Below are 23,155 nucleotides of genomic sequence, written 5' to 3'. Positions count from 1 at the left end.
CACCAAACTGCCAGTTTCCTTCAACTGCTTATCCCACCAAGTAATGTTATTCCTATGTGGTGGCACTTCATTATAAATACGCCGATATTCACGTTGAACTTTGGTCACGGATTCAAATTTAGCGAGCCACAGAACACACTGAACTTTCCTTTGTACCGTCCACATCTTGACTGGCATGGCTGTGGGCTGCTCCGCTGTATACATGGTGTTACGTCATCATCTGCGCATGCGCACATGCTGCCATATCATCCTATAGAAACTGGGAGGGTTTTCCTTTTATTTGGTGCAGATTTCACATTTCTATCGTCTTTTGTTGCTTTCTTGTGACCAGTTAAAAGTGCACCATGACTTTACTGACACACTGTATAAAAAGAGGAATGAGTTTCTTTTTTGTCAGTGGTCTCTTTCTCTTCAAATAAGGATATGGGAAGAAGAGTTCCAATTAGTAACAGTCTAGTAAATAGAGCCTTTATTTTAAATTAGCTACTATAGAAGCTATCTGCATCAGAATAGCCTAGACTTGGAATTATAAATATATATATATATATATATATATATATATATATATATATATATATATATATATGAGGTATTGTGCTATTTTTCCTGATTATGACCTGTAAAGGAAGGATTACAAAGTCTATCCAGGACTTTTAGCCACCGAGGCTCCAGTGAGGTAAATCAAACAGCCAAAAATGCTATACAATGTTCTTGGCTGTTTCTACTAATATTTCTTTTGTTGGATCCCACATTGGCTTCAGTAGTTATATACAATATGTCAGGGAAACTGACACTGCAAAGTTCTGGCTTGTTCCCTGCCCTGATGATTAAGGGATAAATATAGATCTCAACCACTACAGAAATTTGGCCAGGATTCCAAGGGGTGTGTGTGTGAGGGGCAGTGACTGATGGGGCCATTCTGAAATGTGGGCTAGAAAAAGGTATTTTTAATGTCCAAGACACTCTTTGGGATCGGGAGGGGTAAGACAAAAGCTAGGTCTCTAAAATCAGGACTTGTAATCCACATTTTAGGGAACTCCTGGATTGACATAAATAAGGAATCTTGTAGGTGGCTTGGTGTGTGTGTGGGGTGGGGCGAGCATAGGGAATCTTTCCTGACACCCTAGATCCTTTTGCATGAAGTCAGCCTTATGAAAAAAGAAAGTTATTCTTGGCCATCTCCCCTCACCCCTCAAATCCCACCCATGCCCCACCCCCTGCACACACTGATATCCAACTTTCAATTGAGAAGAACACAACTTAACATTTCCATTGGGCCCATAGTACCTCAGGCACTAGAGAAGGGCAGGGGGTGGGAAGAAACATGAATTGGAGGGGTGAGTTGCTCATCCTGTGACCCAGAATATCTCCCCCTCCTTGTAATGATGAGCTTGCTTTTCCATAGGGCTTTCCTTTGATTCAGGGAAGGGGCCAACCAATGAGAAAGGGACATGTTAGATTATTTTGGGGAAGGGCTCATGCCAGGAGGGTTCACTTTTACTAGGCACCAAGTGGCCCCAGCAACCAGTGTCTTCTGTACAGCAGAAGCTCCAGAACTCTCACCGACTTGCCTGCCTCTTTTGCATCTTTGCCCACTGAAAAGCCATGAGAAGGCAGCTCCGGTCCAGAAGGGTTCCGGCCTTTCCTCACAGTTATTGCTACAGACTTGTGAGTCCCAGGGAACAGAATACTTTGCTGTTTCTTTTTAGTGGGGTTGGTTGGGATTTGTGTAGGTCTTGGCTCTGGCTGGTTCTCCTTGGGATGGGCAAGAACAGTGAAGTGTAAAGAAGCTCATAATTTCAGGAATGAACAGTGACACCCAGCACTTAATTTCACCTTAAATTTCTGGATTGAAAGAGGAAGCCCCTGTTCCTATGGAAGAAAGATAAGGGAAGGGGAAGATTCTAGAGAATAAGCGAAAATTTTTCATGGGAACATAGCATTGGAACAGACCTTTTACAGTCTGGAAGTAAAGGTTTCATTTTGATAGCAGGAAATTTAATCAAGAGAGCAGGGAAGAGGAAGAGGAAATGAAAGGCACAGCCTCCCAGCTGTCTCAGTCCCTTTGGGTGGTAGTCTCTTAGGAATCCAGCTGTTTTTTCAAAAGCAGAAATTTCAAACTTTTGCTACAATTATAGAATCCTAGATAGAAGCTAGGAGTAATCCTAGACATCATCTTCCAAAGCCCTCATTATGTAAAGGAGGGTTAGGGCTCAGAGCACAGAAGTGACTTGCAAGTCAGTGGAAGAGCCAGAGTGAGAATGCCAAGTTTTCTCACTTCTCATCTTGGGCTCTTTCTATTATACTTGCAGTATGCAACTCCCCAACCTCTGACCCTCCACCACCCATTGCCATCCCCCCTGCCACCGCACCCTGACCAACACAGACACAGACACACAGACACAGACACACACACACACACACACACACACGGACACACACCTTTGACATCACCATTTATCTTCAGGGCTCATTACAAATTTCTTTGAACTGAAAGTTCCTTTGTATTTATTTTGCTATCATTCATTAATACGTGCCACACACGGTACTTTTTTGATTGGAGGTATATTCTGAAATCTCTCCCAAAGAGAACTGTGATCTGAACCCCAGGAGGAAACAAAGTTTAATCAATTTTTCTTTGGGAATGGTCACTTTTATAATCAGGGAGTTATAGTGAAGAGTGTCAACAACCAACAAAGGAAAACATGAATTCTTCTAACTTCATATCCACCTATGAAGAGCTTCCCTTAACTTTTCAGCCACTGTTGGTAGAATCTTTCTTTTGACATCTCAAAGTTCCTTCCAGCTCTTAGAGCATTCACAAGCTGTAGGGTATATACTTGACTTATTTTCTATGTAATGTTGCAAGTGTTGTGTATAATATCAATGATTTGTCAACTGGTTTGGATTTTCTATTTGTTTTTGATTTTTTTTTTTAATTTTTCAATTGCAGTTTACATTCAATATTATTTTGTACTAGTTTAAGATGAACAACATGGTAGTTAGACAATCATGTAATTTACAGAGTGGTCCCCTTGATATTTCAAGTACCCACCTGGCCCTATACATAGTTATTACAATATTATTGACTATGTTCCCTATGCTGTAATTTATATCCTTGTGACTACTCTGTAACTACCAATCTGTACTTTTTCTGTTTTTATTGATTTTAGAGAGACAAAGAAAGGAAGGGAGGGATGGGGAAAAAGATGGCGAGAGAGACAGAGATAGAGAGAGAAGCATTTATTTGTTGTTCCACTTAGTTGTGCATTTATTAGTTCCTTCCCATACGTGTCTTGACTTGAAATCAAACCGGCAACCTTTGTGTCTCAAGATGATGCTTTAACCGACTGAACTAACTGTCCAGAGCCCAATCTGTACTTCTTAATCCCTTCATTTTTTCACCCAATTCCCCAACACCCCTCCCTGCTGTTAACCATCAGTCTGTTCTCTGTGTCTATGCGTCTGTTTCTATTTTGTTCTTGTTTGGATTTTCAATGCATTAGGGGATCTTGCTCTTTATAGAGAACACTTGATCAAATTTAAAAAGAAATTATTTGATGCTATGAATAATCGTGTGCTAATTTCTCCTTTAAAATTAGCCAATCATTCAACTGTTCACAAGGTATTACTCAATGCAGGGCACAAATTTATTCTTTGGGTCATACTGTTTGTTTATATGTTTATTTTTTATGTTTATATATTTAGAGTGCTCAAAATGGAGCCACCCTCTGTCCTTCAGACTCTTTCCTTTTAGGGCAACGTGATGACCCCAGCACACATCCACTACTATATCGCAGCACACTTACACTATCACATGAGGGCAGCGCTACTTTAGGAAACTGACAAAAACAGACTATTTCATTACAACGGCTTTCCTACTGGATTCCATTCAATAGTTAGTTGCACAAAACCACCTCTCTTGCACATTGTGAGGTTCTCCTATACCTGGAAGCAGGGGAGAAGGAAATAATATTTGAGGTTCTTGATACTGAGGCATCATGAGAGCCATGGGGAAACCAGCTCTGAGAAGGTTAATTCTTCCCATGAGGGTAAAATTTTTATGACAAGCCATCTTTAATAGGATTATCATGAGAGCTTATATCTACAAATAAGATTGGACTGATGCCAAGGCTTGCTGTCTCCTCTATGGAGCAGAGGTAGAAGGTAAGCATATAAGCAACAAGAGGAGAAAAGGCAGTTGTTCAGAAAATATAAATCAATTCCTCTGTGATGAAATGTTACATTTCAAATTCTCTCAGATTCTCAATTGCAGTAGATTCTTGGTGGCCATGATGACTACCCACCACAGTCCACATGACTATTGAGGTTAGAGCAACCAGTCTGTGAGAGTATTTCCTCAGAGTTAAGCAGTCATCATCATTTGTTTAGTACCCACTGGTTACCTAGCTGTGGGTGGCACACTGTGGTATGCCATCAAGGAGTTAGAAAATATGGACCTTGCCCACTGGGTCCTCAGAAGGTATTTTGGGAGGTCATATGTATACACATATTCATACCCAAATGAGGTTTAAGAACATTTATTAATCCATTCAACATTGAGTAATGGAGTTTATTTACCTAAGCCTCACAGAGTGAGTCCATGTCAGAGTCAGAAATCCTCAACTATAAGCATCTACAATATTTTGGAAACACAGAATGTAACCTATTGTTATTCTCCATCAATCTGTTAAATTATCTTTAAGCACTTGGGCTCAATGTGATAAAGAGAAACATCATTGTCTAGGGTATCTAGAGATAAAAGTTCTGGGACTGGCAATCATATCATGAATTTGCTGTGTGGCTTTGCTTAGATCTTATTCCTCTCTGAGCCTCATATGGGCAAGTGAATCTCCAAGGTCACTGTCAGTTCTGATATGGTGTGTGATACAAAGCTGTACATTTGAAAAAGTTAGAGAGTAATTCATGAGTGCTTATAATCAACAGCTAGATAGCACTGAGCAGACTGAATGCTAAGAGTAGAGCATTCATCATTCTATATCACTTTTACTGATTCTGAACAATCCAATTTTCTGAGGCCCCTCCCCACTAATGGCAGAATTGTAGTTGAGTGTCCTCTAAATGGCCTTTGAAGAATCAGGAAGGGAGGGGGCATCATAGAGCCCCTGGCCTCTATCATTTGACATATCCAACCCCAACAGGTGCACAGGCTCTGCCACTCTTCAGATTTGGACAGCAGAGAGAAGGGAGGGTGACCTCATTTTCTGCTGCTGCAGTGAGCCTTGGCAGACCCACAAGGAGCAAAGATCCAACTCTCTGGCCTGTGGCTGGAAGGCATTTGTAAGAGCAGCATTTGGTGGTCGGGCTTTTTTTTTTTTTTTTTTTTTTTTTTTTTGTTCGCTGTTTTTCTTAGAACCACTCAGAAAAGATTGCAGTTTCAGATCTCAAGTAATGGCTGCAATCAGTCAATCAACAAGTACATGCTGAACACTTACTACATGCTCCAATTTTTGCCTAGGGTATGAGGTTTGGGGGGTGAAGACTAGGGAAGTATCAGTTAAGGTCCCAGCCCTCAGATGGTTTGTTCAACCAGCTTAAGACAGAAAGAGATTCCAGAGTAGGAAACAGTCAGAGAAATAGCAAATAGCCCCCCCATCACTTGTTTCTGTTGGAAGGCAGTCCAAAGTTTTGAGAAGGGGTACAGCAGTTGTCTACCCAAGGCTAATTTTTAGCCACAACTTGGTATGGTGAGGTGGAGCAGCTGAAAGTGTACAAGTTGTTAGGATAAACTGATTTGGACTGAGAATTTACAATCATAGACATAAGTGTCTAAAACTACTCCATTCTCCAGTGTTGAGCTCAGCTCTGTCCTGACAAGCCAGACAAAGCGAAGTGGGAGGACGAGGCCCCAGGACAGAGTAGTGACACAAGCTATCCTAGGGGAACAGCCCAAATACCTGAAACTGAGAATAAAACTTATACCTCTATAGAAAGGATATTGGGTGAAAATGAATCATAGAAAGAATATTTCTCCCAAAAGAACAGAGAGAAAGTAATGTGCCTCTTGTAACAATGGGTATGTTTATGGGAAAGTGGACATTTGAAACACCTCTAAATATTGAGTTGTTTTCTATTTATATTTGGCTGGTGGGATGTGCCACTGGAAATTTTTTTCAAAACTTTGTCACTGTTCCAGGATGATCAGGATGAAATGAACCAGAACTACTTAGCAGATGAAGAGGAAGAAACAGAAGAAGAGGCTCGGGTGATGGTGGTACCTGATTTGGAGGAGGAGGAGGAGGAGGAGGAGGAGGAGGAGGAGGAGGAGGAGGAAGAGGAGGAGGAGGAGGAAGAGGAGGAGGAGGAGGAGAAGGAGGAGGAGGAGGAGGAAAAGGAAGGGAAAGAAGAGGAGGAAAAGGAGGAGGAAGAGGGTCAGGGTCAGTCAACAGGCAACACCTGGTGGCGAAAATTGCAGATCATGAATGAATACCTGTGGGATCCAGAAAAAAGGATGTCTCTGGCCCGAACAGGTCAGAATTGGAGTAAGTACCAGTTGTCCCAGTGCCCTAGTAGGGTGTCCTTTCCTTTTGGCTTGGTGTCAAAAACTCTTATACCATATGTTGGATGGGCTTGTGTGCAGACTTCTCTTATATATCATGTAAAAGGATCAATGCTTAGGGCAGGGGTTGGGAACCTTTCTGGCTGAGAAAGCCATGAACGCCATATATTTTAAAATGTAATTCTGTGAGAGCCATACAACGACCCGTGTACATTACGCATTATTCAATAGAAATTTGCTGTTGTCCCGGAGCACAGCTGTGATTGGCTCCAGTCACCCGCAACCATGAACATGAGCGGTAGGAAATGAATGTACTGTAATACATGAGAATGTTTTATATTTTTTACGTTATTATTGTTTTTATTAAAGATTTGTCTGCAAGCAGATGCAGCCATCAAAAGAGCCACATCTGGCTCACAAGCCATAGGTTCCCGACCCCTGGCTTAGGGAAGTGCTGGACTATGAGCAGATCTCATCAGAACAAATTCCAACTAGGTGAACAAACTTGATTATATAGCTGAAATTCACTGGGCTCAAAATCATTTGCAATGCAGAAAGACAATAAGAATGAGTTGGAAAATCACAGAAATTGTTTGAAGCCCCAGCTCTGTCACCTTCTATCAGTGTGACCTTGGGCTCATTATTTACTCTCACTGAGCCTCAGTTTCCTCACCAACCAATCGAAGGAAACAATACCTGCCTTGCCTCTGTCATAGGATCAACCTGAAGCTCCAATAAGATGTTATAATTACGAAATTAAAAGTACTCTGACAACTATTTCTAGGATATGAGACCCAAATCCCTGCTAATCTGACCAAAGATGTATAAAGCCTCATTATTTCAGCTAGAAATGTCAGAGAAGGAGAATCAGGAGGCCTGCCCCTGGCCCCAGCCTGTTGGTGCTTTACACTCCCATGGTGTACACAGAGAAATTATGTTTAAAGACATCATTTCTAGATATTATGGCTGAGCCCCCACATTGTTTGACCAATAGTTGAATCACATTCCTTAGTATTTCCTCTTTGTACCACATGCTGCCACCACTTTCATTTCAAAACTTCCCAGCACTCCTCTCCCAAGGTCTTACTCACCTCTTGAACTATTTGTGCTGAGCCTTCTCCTCAGGAGACTTTGACTGTGGTCAAGTTCACACTTTCCTAACTCTCTGTGCAGCCCAGAAAAAGAGCAGCTGCTGGTTTGGAGAAGGAAAAAAGATAAGGACATCATTGGTGAAATAAGCATTCCCTAGTGCCAAGGGTCTAGGTTGCTGAAGTTGATGGCCACGCCATCTAGAGACCCCTTTGGCTGGGAATTCTCTCCTTCATCATTTGTGTTTCTAATTCATCTTAATCAGGATTAAAGAGCCAGCTCTGCTTCCTGGAATTAGGAATAGTAAGTGTGGGACTCTGAACAATGTCCACCTTTCTTTATCCCTCCTCAGTTCTCAGCTCCTCCCCTGTCCATCCCTCGAATGGTCAACTGGAACAAATGTACCATTTATGGAACGTTCCAACTTTCTGGAAGCTACAAATGCTGAATACTCATTGGGGCTCCAAAGGGGACACAGCTGTTTCTCCCTTGCCTAAAGAGGGCTAGAGAAACAGGCCTTGTAAAGTGCCAGTGTGATTCTGGGAGAGGGTGCCCTACATTAACCTCCAAATAGCCAGCCATTGGAACTTCAGCAGGTGAACTGATCCAAAATGCTCCTGTGGAGAACAAGCAATAGGCCAGTAAGTGGGGCTGAGGGAGGAAGGTTCAAGTACCCAGGGATGATATGACAGTGGAACAGTACACAGTAGGCCATATCCAGGCCTCTGGGTAGCAGGTCTAAGGACAGTCCATGAATTCTGATTTCTTCTGTTCAGGTACCCCTGGGCAAAGTAAAAATACTGACCTTAATTTCTAGGCCACCAAGCATATGACTAGCTGCCCTCTTGCTTAAGAACTAGGTGCCTACTTGAGCTTGGACAGCAGCATGACCAACATATTCACCCACCTATTATTATATTCTGAGTTTCTCCTTTAGTAGCTGGGCAACCTCTATTCTTAGGAACTATAAGCTATTTTATTGGATACTGACAAGAACCATATGAGGTAGAAATATTATCCCAATTTTGCAGATGCAGAAACTGAGGCTTAGAGAGGGTACGTCACTTGTCTAAAGTCACATAGTTAATAAGTGGCAGTACTGGCAGTTAAACCCAGGTTGAGCCTGGCCAGGAGGTGGCACAGTGCATAGAGCATTGGATTGGGACACGGAGGACCCAGGTTCGAAACTCTGAGGTCGCCGGCTTGAGAGTGGGCTCACTAGCTTGAGCATGGGATCATAGTTGTGACCCCATGGTCACTAGTTTGAGCCCAAAGGTCGCTGGCTTGAGCACTGGCTTGGTCACTCGTTCTGCTGTAGCCCCCTGGTCAAGGCACATATGAGAAAGCAATCAGTGAACAACTAAGGTGTTGCAACAAAGAATTGATGCTTCTCATCTCTCTCCCTTCTTGTCTGTCTGTCCCTCTCTCTGATTCTCTCAAAAAAAACAAATACACACACACAAACCACACACCCCCCAAAAAAAACCCAAGTTGAATGAACCCTGGGGTTCATTCTCTTGCCAGAACACCACACAGTCTTCATAAACTGTAGCAATGAGCAAGGCCTCAATGTGTAGGGCCTCAGGAACTGATGGGGGTGTTTTGGTGGGAGGAGTGAAAAGTTGTGATCATGGGCAGCTTGTCCTCAAAGATATTTAGGTCTACTGACACTTGGGTGGGACATTCAGGAAAGAACTTTGGATTACCTAGAGAAGTGGCCAAGTAAAACTTGGACATCCAGAGCAAAAAGGGCTCAGATGGGTATGATGCTTGGTTTGCCTGGGGGTATTCTGCTGAGACTCCAGGGCACAGACTCCTGGGTGAGACGGAAGGGATTCATTGCTAGTGCCATTCTCCCATATACAGTTCCCTGGTCACACATCCTAGACAAGAAGGAAGATATTTCCAAGAGAGTATACTTGTATTCTATTGCTTTCCCTTCATCCATGAAACTGAGTCTTCCAGTACCCCAATATGGCTTCAGCTGTTGGTCATTCCTACGATGGGAATGAGGGTAAAGAAATGGAGGAGATGGCACAGAGCACGTCCCATTAGGACAGTCACTGGGCAGTAACCAAGTATCATAAGCACACAGGTGCTGCTGTTTCTTCTCCATGAAGTAATGTGTTCATGTTCCAGTTCTGCTTTAGTCTATCTTATAAAACATAAATGTTCCATTTCCAGTTGGATTCCTAAGGTTTTTTTTCTCCCCTTCTCTAATCATTTTTGGGGGGTTCGTTTTATTTGGTTCATGGTTCAATTTAAAAATTTACATTTGGATTCAGTTTTGGGTACAGCAAAGTTATGTGGTTTGTTACAGTTTCTGGTTCATGATTCAGTCCAAATATGTAGTTCCAACATCATGTCACTGTGAATGGAGCCAGATATTGTTGGCTGAGAGAGCCCCAAGGAGATTTGAAAAGAGCTTCTCAGCAACAATCTCACTCTCATTTATCTCACTCTGTATTGCCTAATCCTAGGCAGTTAACTCTAATATAGCCCACAGAGGAGAAATATACACAATTATGGTTCTGGTTCTATAGCAGTAATAATATTAATAATAACAATGATGAAGACTGCCATTTATAGGGTACTTGGTATCTGCCAGGCTCTGTGCTATGCTATTTATATGCATTATTCAAGTACTATTATTGTCCTCATTTGACAGATAAGGAAAATGAGGACATGAGAGGTGAACAGCATGTTTAAGATTAAACAGCAATGGTATAATCAGGATAGGGTATAAGGAAAGGTTGAATTTCAGATACAGTAGTCCCTCTTTATCCACAGGGAATACATTCCAAGACCCCCAGTAGATGCTTGAACCTTATATATACTATGTTTTTTTCTTATACATACATACCTATGATAAAGTTTAATTTATAAATTAAGTACAGTAAGAGGTTAACAACAATAACTAAAAATAAAATAAAACAATTATAGCAAATATTATAACAAAAGCTATGTGAATGTGGCATTAAGTAAAATAAGGGTTACTTGAACACAAACACTGTATTACTGTGACAGTCGATTTGATAACCAAGGTGGCTACTAAGTGGCTTATGAGTGGGTTGCATATACAGCCTGGATACCCTGGACAGAGGAATGATTCATCCTGGGCTGGATGGAACAGGGTGGCCAGAGATTTCAGCACCTTACTCCAAATAGTGAACAATTTTAAACAGGAATAGTTTATTTGGGAAATTTTCCATTTAATATTTTTGGACCATGGTGTTGGCCATGCGTAACTGAAATCACAGAAAGCAAAACTGTGGATAAGTGGGGACTACTGTACTGTTATAGATGTAGAGAAAGATATAACGTAAGTGCTAAACTTATTCCCATTTTACCTATGAGGAGTCTGGGGTGCAGGGAGGTTTTGTAACTTGCCCAAGCTCACAGGTAAAGCTCACAGGTAGTAAGTGTCAATAATTAAGTACAATTTCCTACTCCTCCCTTTTCTGTCCTGTGTTAGTGTTCTTTTTGTAAAGGAGAGCCACTTAAACTTTTAATAAAGATTAATGAAATTTGAAATGAGTAGGATGAAATCTCACTTTTCCCTGATGAGAGGCAAGTCCCATGGAACTTAATCAAAAGTTTGAATTATAGGCTATGTGAAAAGAAATGCTGCTTCTGTCCCTTGCAAATACATATAATCACTGGAACCAAGCTGCTAGGACTCTTCAGGGCACCTGCTTTAATAAATAGCAAAGAATAATTTGTACTTAGGCCATCAACTGTTACCCAGAGGACTCCCAAGAAATTTGCCCTCTGCAGTACTTTAAACCCCACTCCTCTGTAATCTTGCTCATGGCCATCATTTGCTCAGCAAGCTCTGCCATAAAATATGCTGTAAAAGGTAAACTGCAATCAAACCTCTGACACAGTTCTCACCAATTGCAAATTGGTGAAATCTGAATAAGCAAAGAAGGATATACTGAATCTGGGGAATGAAAAAAGCCATCTCATATGTTTGGGTTAGTTCTGGATCATAATAAGTTCAAGCGAGGAGGCAGAACTTGTTGGCAAGCACTGACCACTTTCATCTCTGATTTTTCTGCAGGCCTGAGCTTAGTCATTTACTTCTTCTTCTATGCCTCCCTGGCTGCTGTGATCACCCTCTGCATGTACACGCTATTTCTGACCATCGATCCTTACATACCTACCTTCACTGCGAGGGTGAAGCCTCCTGGTAAGTGCCCAAATACCCTGTCCAGAACTTGGTGGACAGAAATATGCTTGCACAGCAATGTTCAGCCTCAACTTTGGCTCTTTCCTGTAAAGACTTACGGATTCAATTATTAAGAGTAAAAGTAAAATGGTACTTGGCAAATTATGGGCATTTTCATTTTGATTGCCTACAGGGAAATGGTTTCATGGGAATCAATACCAAAAAAATTATCCCAAGAATGGGTTAATATATCTAAGACCTGTTTTCATTGGCAGGAGTTATGGTCAGACCCTTCGCTCATAGCCTTAACTTCAACTTCAATGTTTCTGAACCTGACACTTGGCAGCATTATGTGATTAGCCTAAATGGCTTTCTCCAGGGTAAGTTAAGTTTCTCTGAATGGTGCAAATGTCTTTGGAAAAGTGATGGGTGGGAATTCAAAATTTACCTGACCCACTCTTACTAATCGCAGCCCATCCTGGTCTTTCCTTACCTCGCATCCCTCTCAGAACTTGTAGCTACAATAAAAACTGCTCTAATTTATGGTTGTATGTTGCCTTGAAAGTATATAAGCCAACTCTCCAGCAATATGATAAGCATCGGGGAAGAGAACTCTTCTCTTCTTGAACACCCTACAACACCTAGTTATGTCCTGGGCACATCCAGATGGCTCAATAATGATCAATTATTAAAAAATAATTCTGGGGAGAGGTAGTGGTGAGAAAAAAAGAGTACTCTTCAGAACTAGAAAATCCCTGTCTCCTATACTTCCTCAAGGTAAGATCATTCATTTGTTGGTGATAGGCCATCATGTAGGAAGAAAGCAAGGGTCTTTATCTAACAGCATTCTAGAAGGAAGTTAGAGGAAGAATCTCTGGGTGGCAGTCATGCCTACATTTTTTATCCATTTTGATCGGCAGTGTTTCTTAGATGCTTATCTCTATAGTGCCATATACATTTTCAGGAACTAATGAAAGGCTTTTTGAGAGGCCTTTCCACGAGGTGAAAACTAAGGTAACAGCTTGGCTGAAGTAGGGGTAGGGGAGTCAGAATGAGGTGGTAGTGGCCAGTAGAACATACACTGAATTAAGAGGAAAACAATTTCTTATGTGATGAAAAGTGTTATTTAAATGCATAAAATTTGACATTTAATTTTAATCCTGCATAGCATAGTCTATTGTCCCCATTTTACAAATGGGGAAACTGAGGCTCAGAAATGGAAGGTAGTGTGATCAAAGTCTTCGAGCAAAAGTAGTAGCAGTTTAGCCCACATCCACATTTGTGACAACCCTGCTACTCAAAGTATGATCCAGGGACCAGCTGCGTCAACGTCACTCAGAAGTTTGTTAGAAAGGCAAAATCTCAGGCCCCCATCCCAGATCTGTTGAATGAAGATATGGTTTTTAAGAAGATCCACAGGTGATTTGTGTGACCTTTAAAGCTTGAGAAGTGTTGCTTTTCATAATTCTTTGCAGCTGGCATGTGAGTTGGAATTAGAAGCTCAGCTTTGTATCAGTAACATCTGGCATTATTTTGGGTAAGACTAAGTTTCAGATGCCTTACTTGTAAGATGAGGCTGGGTTCTTTCTGAGTACATGTAATTCCATATTTGGTCCCCAAATGTCTTGGATATTATAGCCAGAATAATACCTTCTTTACGTTCAAAATGTTTGTGAGCTATTGCAAATGTACTGCTGGAATGTCTGCCGAGGAAATTCCTTTGAGAAGGTAGTAGATGGAGACATATGAATTCTGACCTGATGACAGAGGTGGGGAACATTAGGGAAAACATTGGGTTTTTCATTCCTAAGCATAGGTAATATGTCTTGTTTAAAAGGAACACAGCTCTGAAATAGAAATCCCAAAGTATCAATTTAATTCCCACAAGGATTGGGATTTTGCCATAAGGGTCACATTATTTTTGATGGAACTACCTCAAGAGAAACAATAACCCCATGATTACAGCCTCTATTTAGAAAGTTATTATTTGGACATAGTTCTTGCTCTAAAAAATGATTAAAACAAAACCTTGAATTGAATGTAGCTTTGTCTGAGGAATAATAAGGGCTTAGCCAGAACTGGAATAGATTTAAAATTCTCAGTTGCTTCCTAATATCAAACCCAGGTCACAACCTGTCTAGATGAGGATCCAGCAGTACTTTTGAAGTTTTACCTCTGGTTGATCACAGATATACAACCTTCTCTGAAAAACCAAGCTACTTGGAACATGAATACATGGGGGCTAGATCTAACAGGAGTATCTGACACTATCATTTAGAACCAAATTAGAAAAAATGCAATAACTTCCAAAGCCTAGATCTATGACAGAGTAGTCCAAAGAGTCAGCTCAGAGATAGCCCATTTCATCTCTCTCCCTGTTAGGTGTATTTTGGACACATTACATTCTATTCAATGTAAAGGGACACAGGTCTGAGTGCTTAAGATCTCACTAGACAAGATCTCATCCCTTCACCTTCTTGGTAGAGATGCTATGGTTGTCATGGTTTCTGTCTTTCAGCCTAAGCTTCTATTTTGAAATGCTAACTTCCCTTTCTAAAGAATGAGATGGTTTATTTCCTCCTCCTCCTCCTCCTTCACCTCCCCTTTCTCCTTTTCTTCTTTATTTTCTTCTCCTTCATCCCCCTTCACCTGTCCCACAACACACACCTCTCACTCTCTTGCATCAGATGCCTCTCACTGACCTCAAAGGGATATGTTTCCAGGCTGGGAGATCTACCCAGGAGCTTTGATGCCTGCCTTGTATATGCCATCCTTGACAATATACAGTCTATCTGCCCAAATCTGCCAACTATGTGCCTACTCCTCTCCCAGAAGTAAAAGACGGAGCACTCCATGTTTACAATTTACCACATCTGAAAAGAAATGATGAAAAGCAGAAGTTACAAAGTGATGCAGAGGTGGATATCCGAAAGTTCTAAGGAAATGAGAAGCAAGGGGCAGGCAATCATAGTGTGGTGAGGGGACTAGCCTGGAAGGCCTCCTGGGGACATGTTGCTGATGAAGGGCCTTGGGCAGCTGATGCCATGTCACAGGGCCTAGGACAGATCAAGTGGGCTTTCGAAGGAGCACAAGCAAGCTGGAGAAAGGAAACTAGAAAGGAGAACTACTGAAAACTTGGTCTTCCCATACACTACCCATCTAACATGGCCCTTTGTCACCCACACACTCTTTAGGTTATAATGACAGTCTTCAAGAGGAAATGAATATAGATTGTCCCCCAGGGCAGTACTTCATCCAAGATGGAAATGAAGATGAGGACAAAAAGGCCTGCCAATTTAAGCGCTCCTTCCTGAAGAATTGCTCTGGCCTGGAGGACCCTACTTTTGGCTACTCTACTGGACAGCCCTGTATCCTTCTAAAGATGAACCGGGTATATTGGCCCTTGACACTCTGGTTGATGAGCAGGGTAGGAGGGCTCTGGATACTTCATTTGTTTTGGGCTCTGCCTTTACATACTGCCAGTTTGGCCATTTTTACTGACAGCCATCAGTAATATAAACAACCAGACGAACTATCAAGCATTAACACTCTTTCCTCCTTGAACACTTCTTATTTCCATGCTTTCCCCACACCCCCGAACTTTCCCCCTTTGATGCCCTCTGTTAGGAATGAGATTTGGAACAGAGCTGTTTGGAACAGAGGATTGATATGGGGTGGGGTGAAGGACAATTCTCATATATAAGAAATGCATTTTCCTTCTCTCCTGCCACAGCTTAGGTGTGGCAGAACCTTGCCCAGCACACCCCTTCTTGAAATCAGAAAGATCTTTACATCTTCAGGGTTATCTTCCTGCAATTACCACTGTATGAATATCAGGCACAAATACAAGGAGTAAGCTGAACTGCACAGCTCTGTAGATATTTTGCATTTTTTGCTTTTTGTAACATTCTAAGAGGTCAGAATAGATTAAGTTTATGCCTAAGGAAGGGATGACTCAAGGGATATTTATAAAAGCCCCATTTTTATTGTCAAATCTGTTTTTTAAAAAAAACAAAACAAAACAACACTGGTTTTCTTTTGATAGATTGTAGGCTTCCGTCCTGAGCTTGGAGATCCTGTGAAGGTTTCCTGCAAAGTTGAGGTAAAGTGTCTTTTTGAATGAGCATTGCTAGCACATCTATTCATACAAAAATATGGTTCACCCCTTCCAAGGCTTTTTACCATGGATGGTTGGCTATGGGTTAGGAAAAGGGTTAATCTTTTCATAACAACACTTCTTTCAGTAACTTCAGGCCTCCCTATTTTCAGAAAGCATTCAATCCATGTGTGTTTTTGTGTGTTGTATCCGTGCGTGTGTACGGATTTATATTTCTCAAAGACAAAGACTGAACCTCAGCTAAGGGCCACAGCAGGAAACAACAATGTGCTAAGTCATTAACTGGGATTCTGTTTACACTTTTGCTTTTAGCTCTAATTACTTGTTTCTTTGAATTAAACCAACAGCTTTCATTAGTCATTAGTACTTGCTTTTAAAACTGAATTTCACTTTTTGCAGCAATGACCAGTGGCAATGGTGTTGCAATAATAAATGACTACAAGGGAGTATAAACAGAACTCTATTAATATGCTAATTAACTGTCCTTTGAGGAACCATTAACTCCTATCTCATCTGCCCCAATTAGCTCTTTTGTAGGAAAAAGCCCTAGATCTGGGATTTGCTTTTTAAATTGCCAGTAGCTTCCTCCTTTTTGACATCAACTGCACTACTAGCCCTGGACAATTGCCTTGCAAATGTGTGAAGTCAGGTAATGCCTTTCTCAGTAATGGAAATCTAGCTCAAAGCTCCATCCAGTCTTGATGGTGGCAGATCAGAAAGCACCAAAAGGCAACATTTACTGATCACTTATAGAGCAGGGACTTTGCTAGATGTTGGGAGTGCCAAGATAAATATGACTATAAAATCAGGGTAATCAAGTATTACAGGTGTTATTAATGGTGCCGTGGGAGCACCGACCCGGGAAATGTTGATTCCTCATGGGGAGTGGTGATGCTAAAGATGGCCTTTGAAATGTCAGGTCACGTTTGCCAGGTGAACAAGGTAGAAGGACATTCATTCTGTTCACATGAACGTGAGTATGTGTAAATAAATATATACACATGAGGTGTGACCATACATTTGTTTAATTGATTCCACATACCATTCATGAAAAATAAATTTTATTGCTTTTTAGAAAAATATATAAATAAATCATAAAGACCAAGTTGGTCTGAAACTAGTATATTAATTGGATTGAATCCTGCTTATATTAATAGTTCCTTTAGTGAAAGCCATTATTCTTTATCCTACATCAAATCTTGCTAAAAACTGTCCTTTTATTTAAAAAAGAAATATAAAGGGGTCTTTATGCATTCCATAATAATCAATACTGGTCAAATCCACACCCACTTGTGGAAATCAAGTAGGATAAGATAATTACTAGAATAAATTAAGGAGAGTTGTTTATACTAAGAACAATTATGCTATATTGACAGAAGTCATCACATGACCTCAGTGAGTGCTTTCCTAGTAGTGATGCACAATTTGTCCCTTATTAGCCCCAAGACCCCTGCTATTTAGGGCAAGACTAATGCATAGGCAGGATGAGCAGTCCCCAACCTGGCATGATATGAGGACGGTGGTCTTGTTTATTTAACCATTTCCAATATTGAGCCTCACTTGCTTATACTGCTGACTTCACCTACTTTAATTAAGCACTACAGAGAATGTGGTCAGAGACAAAAGTTTAGGTGAGCCAACTATAGGCTGTATCCCTGTGCACCTGGTCTGACTCCCAACAGGACTGAATTCATAGCGGGTTAGTTGTGGGTGGGACTTACTAAACATATTCCAACTTACACCTGCCCCAGCTCCAACGTTCAACTCTGGGTGGCAGGCCCAGGATGATTCTTTGGACAGGGGCTGGCATGATAGGTCCTCTTGCCAGAGCAGCACCAGGTACTGCAAAGCCTTTGGAACCCTTCTGTCTGGGTCTTCTAGGAGCCAGCACAGCGCCATACTGAGTAGCTTTGGCTTCCTCAGTCTAGGCCAGCGGTTCTCAACCTGTGGGTCACGACCCCGGTGGGGGTCGAACGACCAAAACACAGGGGTCGCCTAACTCTTGGAAAATACATATTTTATTTTAAAATGTATTGTATAATAAATATGTATTTTCCGATGGCTTTAGGCAACCCCTGTGTTTTGGTCGTTCGACCCCCGCCAGGGTCGCGACAAACAGGTTGAGAACCGCTGGTCTAGGCCTTCTATTCACTATTTTTTTAACTGAAAAGTCAAAGGAACAGTCTCTCCCTGGAAATGCTCCTCTGGGGATAGGTCTCTGTTGAGCCCTGCCCCATTCTTTTGTTGTCTTCTTGGGACCAGTGGTTGTGGGTCACACTGTGATTTCACCTGAGGCACAGGTATCTTTAGCTTGCTTCAACCAACTGAGTGACTCAGCACCCCACATATGCCTGCTTTTACTTACAGAGAGGTGATGAAAACGACATCCGATCCATCAATTATTACCCAGAATCGGCTTCTTTTGACCTCCGCTACTACCCTTACTACGGCAAACTGACTCACGTAAGCCTGTGTCCCTTTCAGTCTTTGCTGTCAGAAAGGTCTCAGAGGCAAAGGAAAAGCTGGATGGGATATATGCAAATTAGCGAGCATCAGGTAGTAACAGAGGGGTGAACAGCTGTTGGACAAGAACAGGAGCCCACTCTACCATTCCTATCACCACCACTCATTTCTAGATCTAAAGGAATCTCAGAATGTGATCTAACTTCCATTTAAAGATAGAAATACTAGGGTTCATAGAGAGGAAGTGACTTGCCCAATGTCACATAGCATTGTGACAGAGTCAAGAGCAGACAAATCACTGCTATCTCACTAAATTATGCCCAAATACTCCTACTTCCCTGTTTCCCCCATTTGAGGCCTTGGGGCAGTGAAAGCTTCATCTCTAGTATAGAGACTTGACAGATATTAGTTCTGGTTTGATTCATGGTCTGATATCCACGAAATCATATCATACTGAGTTAGAATTGGTTTTCTCCAGAGGACAATCAGACATCTGACAATGACTTATGAGAGAAATGTGTAAATTCCCCACTGTACCAGGGAAAAGACAGCATGTCATTTTCTTTAGCCATTTGTGACTTGGAATCATGGGATTCACTCAGATCTCTTTTGCAGGTTATCCCATCTTGCACTGAATATCTGATCACTTCCATCCTATTTCCCTCATCCCACACAGCTACCCCTCTCTCACTTAGAATTCATTGTTCTTCCACCTACAGGTTAACTACACTTCCCCACTGGTGGCAATGCACTTTACAGATGTGGTGAAGAACCAAGCGGTGCCTGTGCAGTGCCAACTGAAGGGCAAAGGCATCATAAATGATGTTATCAATGATCATTTTGATGGCAGGGTAATCTTTACTCTGAACATAGAGACCTAAGAATTTCAGGGAGCCACATCCACCAGTTCTGTTTCTGTTTTATTTCATGTTACTCTTGTAACACCTAAATTATTTTTCTTCAATCAGGACACAGGCAGATGGATACCTAAGAGCAGATCCTCTTTCATTGCCTTTGACATATGTATAAAATGACATTGTGGGAGCTATTTGATTTTTTAAAGGTGGTCTCTCCTGATGACAAATAGATTATATCAATTTCCTTTCCAACCACTTGAAACAAGAATACATTCTTGCTGCTAGAAGTCTCACTGTAGTGCAAACATAGTATATGATAAAATTCACAGTAGCCATGAAGGAGAATTTCTATGATTATTATAAATTCATTGTTATTTTCTAAAACTTTTTTTTTAAGTGAGAGGAGGGGAGATAGTGAGACAGACTCCCGCATGTACCCCAACCGGAATCCACCTTGCAACACCTGTCTGGGGCCGAAGTTCGCAACTGAGCTATTTTTAGCACCTGTGATGAGGCTCCACGGAAACATCCTTGGCGCATGGTGCCGATGTGCTTGAGTCAATCGAGCCATGGCTGCAGCAGGGAAAGAGAGAGAGAAAAAGAAGGGGAAGAGGGAGAGGAGGAGAAGCAGATGGTCACTTCTCCTGTGGGCCCTGACCAGGAATTGAACCTAGGACTTCCACATGCTGGGTCACTGCTCTACCACTGAGCCAACCAGCCAGGGCCAACTTTCTTGTTTTTAGAGGTGAGATTCTTCCCAACCAGGCTGAAAACTAACCTTTATTTTTTTTCCCACCTTGTTAGGAAGGTCCTTCCATGGGAATCACCAATCAGACCAACCCAGAATACACCTAAAGCCACTATATCTAGGGAACTCTATACTCAAAGATTCTTGAAAAAACTAGCTACCTCGTATGGGCAACTAAATACTGATTCAAAAACTAGGTTATCTTCAACTGGGATAGAAAGCAGTGCTAACTATATTGTTATGGATAGAGATGAAACTTCCCCTCTCACTTTCTTTTGGGAGGTGAGGCCCACTGCAATTGGGGAGAACACCTACCATTTGGATGTGATTGGTTTTTTATTCCTTGCTCTATGATATAATCATCCAAAGGTAAACATTCCTGCAAACAATGTTGTCTCAGCTTCAGACAGAGGAGAGAACAAGGAAAAAGTTATCTACCAGCTATTTCTTCTTGGGATATTTGTTTGACGGTAGTGTGATGTTCTTTGGGACCATGAGGGATGGGTATGTTGACTCCCCACCTACTGCTCTAGGTATTGAAATCAGGGTCTGCCAATTGATACATGATAAGACAGAAAGCTCCTTCCAGGCCAACCTAAATTCAAGGCCCATTAGCTATCTTTTCATTTGCTTAAAAAAATGGTACGAAGCAGATGTTTATCCAGGTTGTGGATCAGCAGAGCTGCTTTGACTTTTCTTTGGTCATGTGACCATTCCACTGCTTCTTAACGGCTCCACTGGAAGAGGATGGAATAATGATAAGAAGAGAACATTAGAGAATAGCTACTGTTTCAGGGTCCAAAGCAAGCTTAAATGCCGCCTAGAAGCATACAGAGGCTGAATCTCCTTTATAATTTTTACTTTCCTCCCGAACAGGGAACTGGCAGTTTGGTAGTGAAGACAATGAAGAAGTAGCTATGATATGGTGTGACAAGAGTTATAAAACTAGTTATGTGGCAATGCTATTGGAACATGAAGAAAAATTACTAACTTAAGCTGAGAAAGTAGCAGGGGAAGTTTCACATGCAAAGTCACAATCATGAAAGACCATGGTGTGTTTGGTTAACTGTGAGAAGTTCATGCCATTGGAATATAAAAGGGCTCAGGGAAATGACAGGGATTGGTAGGGATTGGCAGGGTATTGGGCTAGAAAGTTATGAAGGTACCACAAGAGGACTTTGAATTTTATCTAGTAGGTGAAAAGGAGTCATTGAAGTGTTCTAAGCAGCGATGATATTGGCGTTTTAGAAAGAGCACTTTGGGAGCCACAATGTGAAAGATTGATTGGAGAGGGACAAGACTGGGGAGTGTGGAGTGGGCAATCAAGGAGAAAGAGAAGCCGAGAGTGACTCCAAAGCTTTGAGGTTGTCCAAGACTGGGAATACAAAAGAGAAGAAGGACTGGAAAGGAAGATGTTGAGATCATATCTGGACATTTTAGCCTTGTGATTTCTATTGGTCACACACTGATGTGGAGATGTAAACACTAGTTGGGTTGGGAAGAATGAAATCTGAGAACAAAAGCAATATTTGCATAATCACACTCTCTTAAGAAATTCTAAAGTATTTAATCTTGGGAATTTGTACCAGTTATGTAAATACATCACACCAATCTCATTTCTCAGATAGTGATTTTCTCTTGGATTTCGGGCAGAAAGGCTGCTACTCTTTGGAATCGCCTTCCCAGACACCTTCAAACCCCTGCCAACTCTTAACAACAGAATAGAGAGGGGCTGACTGCTATTAACAAGTAATACAAGATATAAGACAGTAGATTTGTGGAAAATACAATAGACAACAGAACTGTCTCCTCCCAACCCCTTTCCTTACCAAATTCAATTTTTAAAACTAATCTTAAAAAAAATAAACAAGATGCTTGAGGACAACATTTAAAAATCACCTCAAATAAACTCTTAAGATTCAGTAGTAAAAGATAATAACATTAAATCTGGAAAGGATATTAGAGAGCATTTAGCAAAAACAACCTGCATTGCATCTGACTCCAGGTCCAGTGCTCTTTCTACTCTGAGCTGCTGCTTACCAGGAAGTCCTATCTCTTTAAAAATAAATGAATGATATCCCAAACATTTTGAAACATATGTCAAATTTGAGTATTAATAGTTAACATTTCACAGGAATTCAACTACTGGTGCTATACTTTATTCATAATACATTATCCTGTTAAATACGTTAACTATTAAACAGACAAGAAATTATGAATCTTTTGTCATACAGCATTTCTCATCCAATGGAATCCATCATTTCCACAGTTTCAAAGAAGTGTTGAAAATTACTAGGATACTTTGCGTTGTCATCTGGGACATGAACAGATACCTTTATTATACAGAACTGGATATTAGAATATAATCACTAAAATTGAATTCTAACAGTTCAATAACTTCTAGTGGATTAATTAAAATAGCCTCCCACACTGTGTTGTACCAGTATTTGATTTGTATACCATTTGTTGCAATGTACCTGGTTTTACTTGTCCAAATGCCTTCATGGTTTTGTTCATGGTTAGACTTATGAATTTTTATGCTCTACCTCTCTGAAATCATTATCCTAAAGTAACCTTTATTAGACATTTATTTGCTAGGAATCTTAATGTAGAAAAATTAGTATTATCTTGGTAACTTGTTGACATTAATAAATATATATGAAAAAGAAGTATATGACTTCCTCTCTCTAGACTGTACCATTGATTTTTCCCACAGAAATATTTGGCAATTGTGTGATTGGAAAACTTGACAATTGACAGCCTATTAATTTAAGACTTTTTCTCTCCTCCATCCACCTTTTTCCAACTCTTGGGGCTGAGCCACAAGAGGATAAAACTAAAAGTTGTTTCATTCTGACCATTTTTTGTTTTGCAGTCTCCACACTCTAGTTTTTCAAAAAACTACTTTGTCAGACTAAACTTCCTTTCCTCATCAAGGTTGAATCAAGGTATAAATCATCCTATGTGTTTGTATAGGAGAGGGACACTAAGAGAGGTGGGGAGGAGGAACCAAAATCCAGAAGACACTTTAGTTGCTTGATGAAAGATTGGCTAAGTGATATCAGTGCACATCCAGCCACAAAAATCTCCCAGAGCAAATCCCTAGTCGTAATTAGAATTAATGACAAAAATATTTCCACTCCTTGTTTGACTCAGAAACCAGGCTGAAATCCTTTCTCTCTCTGAAAGC

The 23,155-nt window shown here is 41.0% G+C and overlaps 2 protein-coding genes across 2 annotated transcripts in view; one reads left to right on the top strand and one right to left on the bottom strand.

Moving 5' to 3' along the window:
• LAMP2 (lysosomal associated membrane protein 2) overlaps nt 1-23,155 on the bottom strand; it is a 122,628-nt gene that overhangs the window by 41,341 nt on the left and 58,132 nt on the right. The gene's annotated exons all lie outside the window — the stretch shown is intronic.
• On the top strand, nt 1,542-22,529 carry ATP1B4 (ATPase Na+/K+ transporting family member beta 4). The gene is made up of 9 exons (XM_066249962.1): nt 1,542-1,668; nt 6,158-6,276; nt 6,361-6,503; nt 11,673-11,801; nt 12,056-12,160; nt 14,975-15,171; nt 15,826-15,882; nt 18,265-18,360; nt 19,080-22,529. Exons 1-9 carry the CDS (start codon nt 1,606-1,608, stop codon nt 19,239-19,241), a joined length of 1,071 nt encoding a protein of 356 aa, XP_066106059.1. The 5' UTR covers nt 1,542-1,605; the 3' UTR covers nt 19,242-22,529.

This window comes from Saccopteryx bilineata, chromosome X (genome assembly GCF_036850765.1).
Source record: "Saccopteryx bilineata isolate mSacBil1 chromosome X, mSacBil1_pri_phased_curated, whole genome shotgun sequence".
NCBI lineage: Eukaryota > Metazoa > Chordata > Mammalia > Chiroptera > Emballonuridae > Saccopteryx > Saccopteryx bilineata.
The sequence above is the reverse complement of the archived record's forward strand: the minus strand, read 5'-3'. Positions and strand labels throughout refer to the sequence as shown.

What these genes read in the sequence shown, in the direction of transcription:
- ATP1B4 (XM_066249962.1), top strand. Translation starts at nt 1,606, where the DNA reads ATGAGAAGGCAGCTCCGGTCCAGAAGGGTTCCGGCCTTTCCTCACAGT. An exon ending in ACAGTTATTGCTACAGACTT is followed by an intron (nt 1,669 to 6,157) that starts GTGAGTCCCAGG and finishes TCACTGTTCCAG; the next exon opens with GATGATCAGGATGAAATGAA. An exon ending in CCGAACAGGTCAGAATTGGA is followed by an intron (nt 6,504 to 11,672) that starts GTAAGTACCAGT and finishes ATTTTTCTGCAG; the next exon opens with GCCTGAGCTTAGTCATTTAC.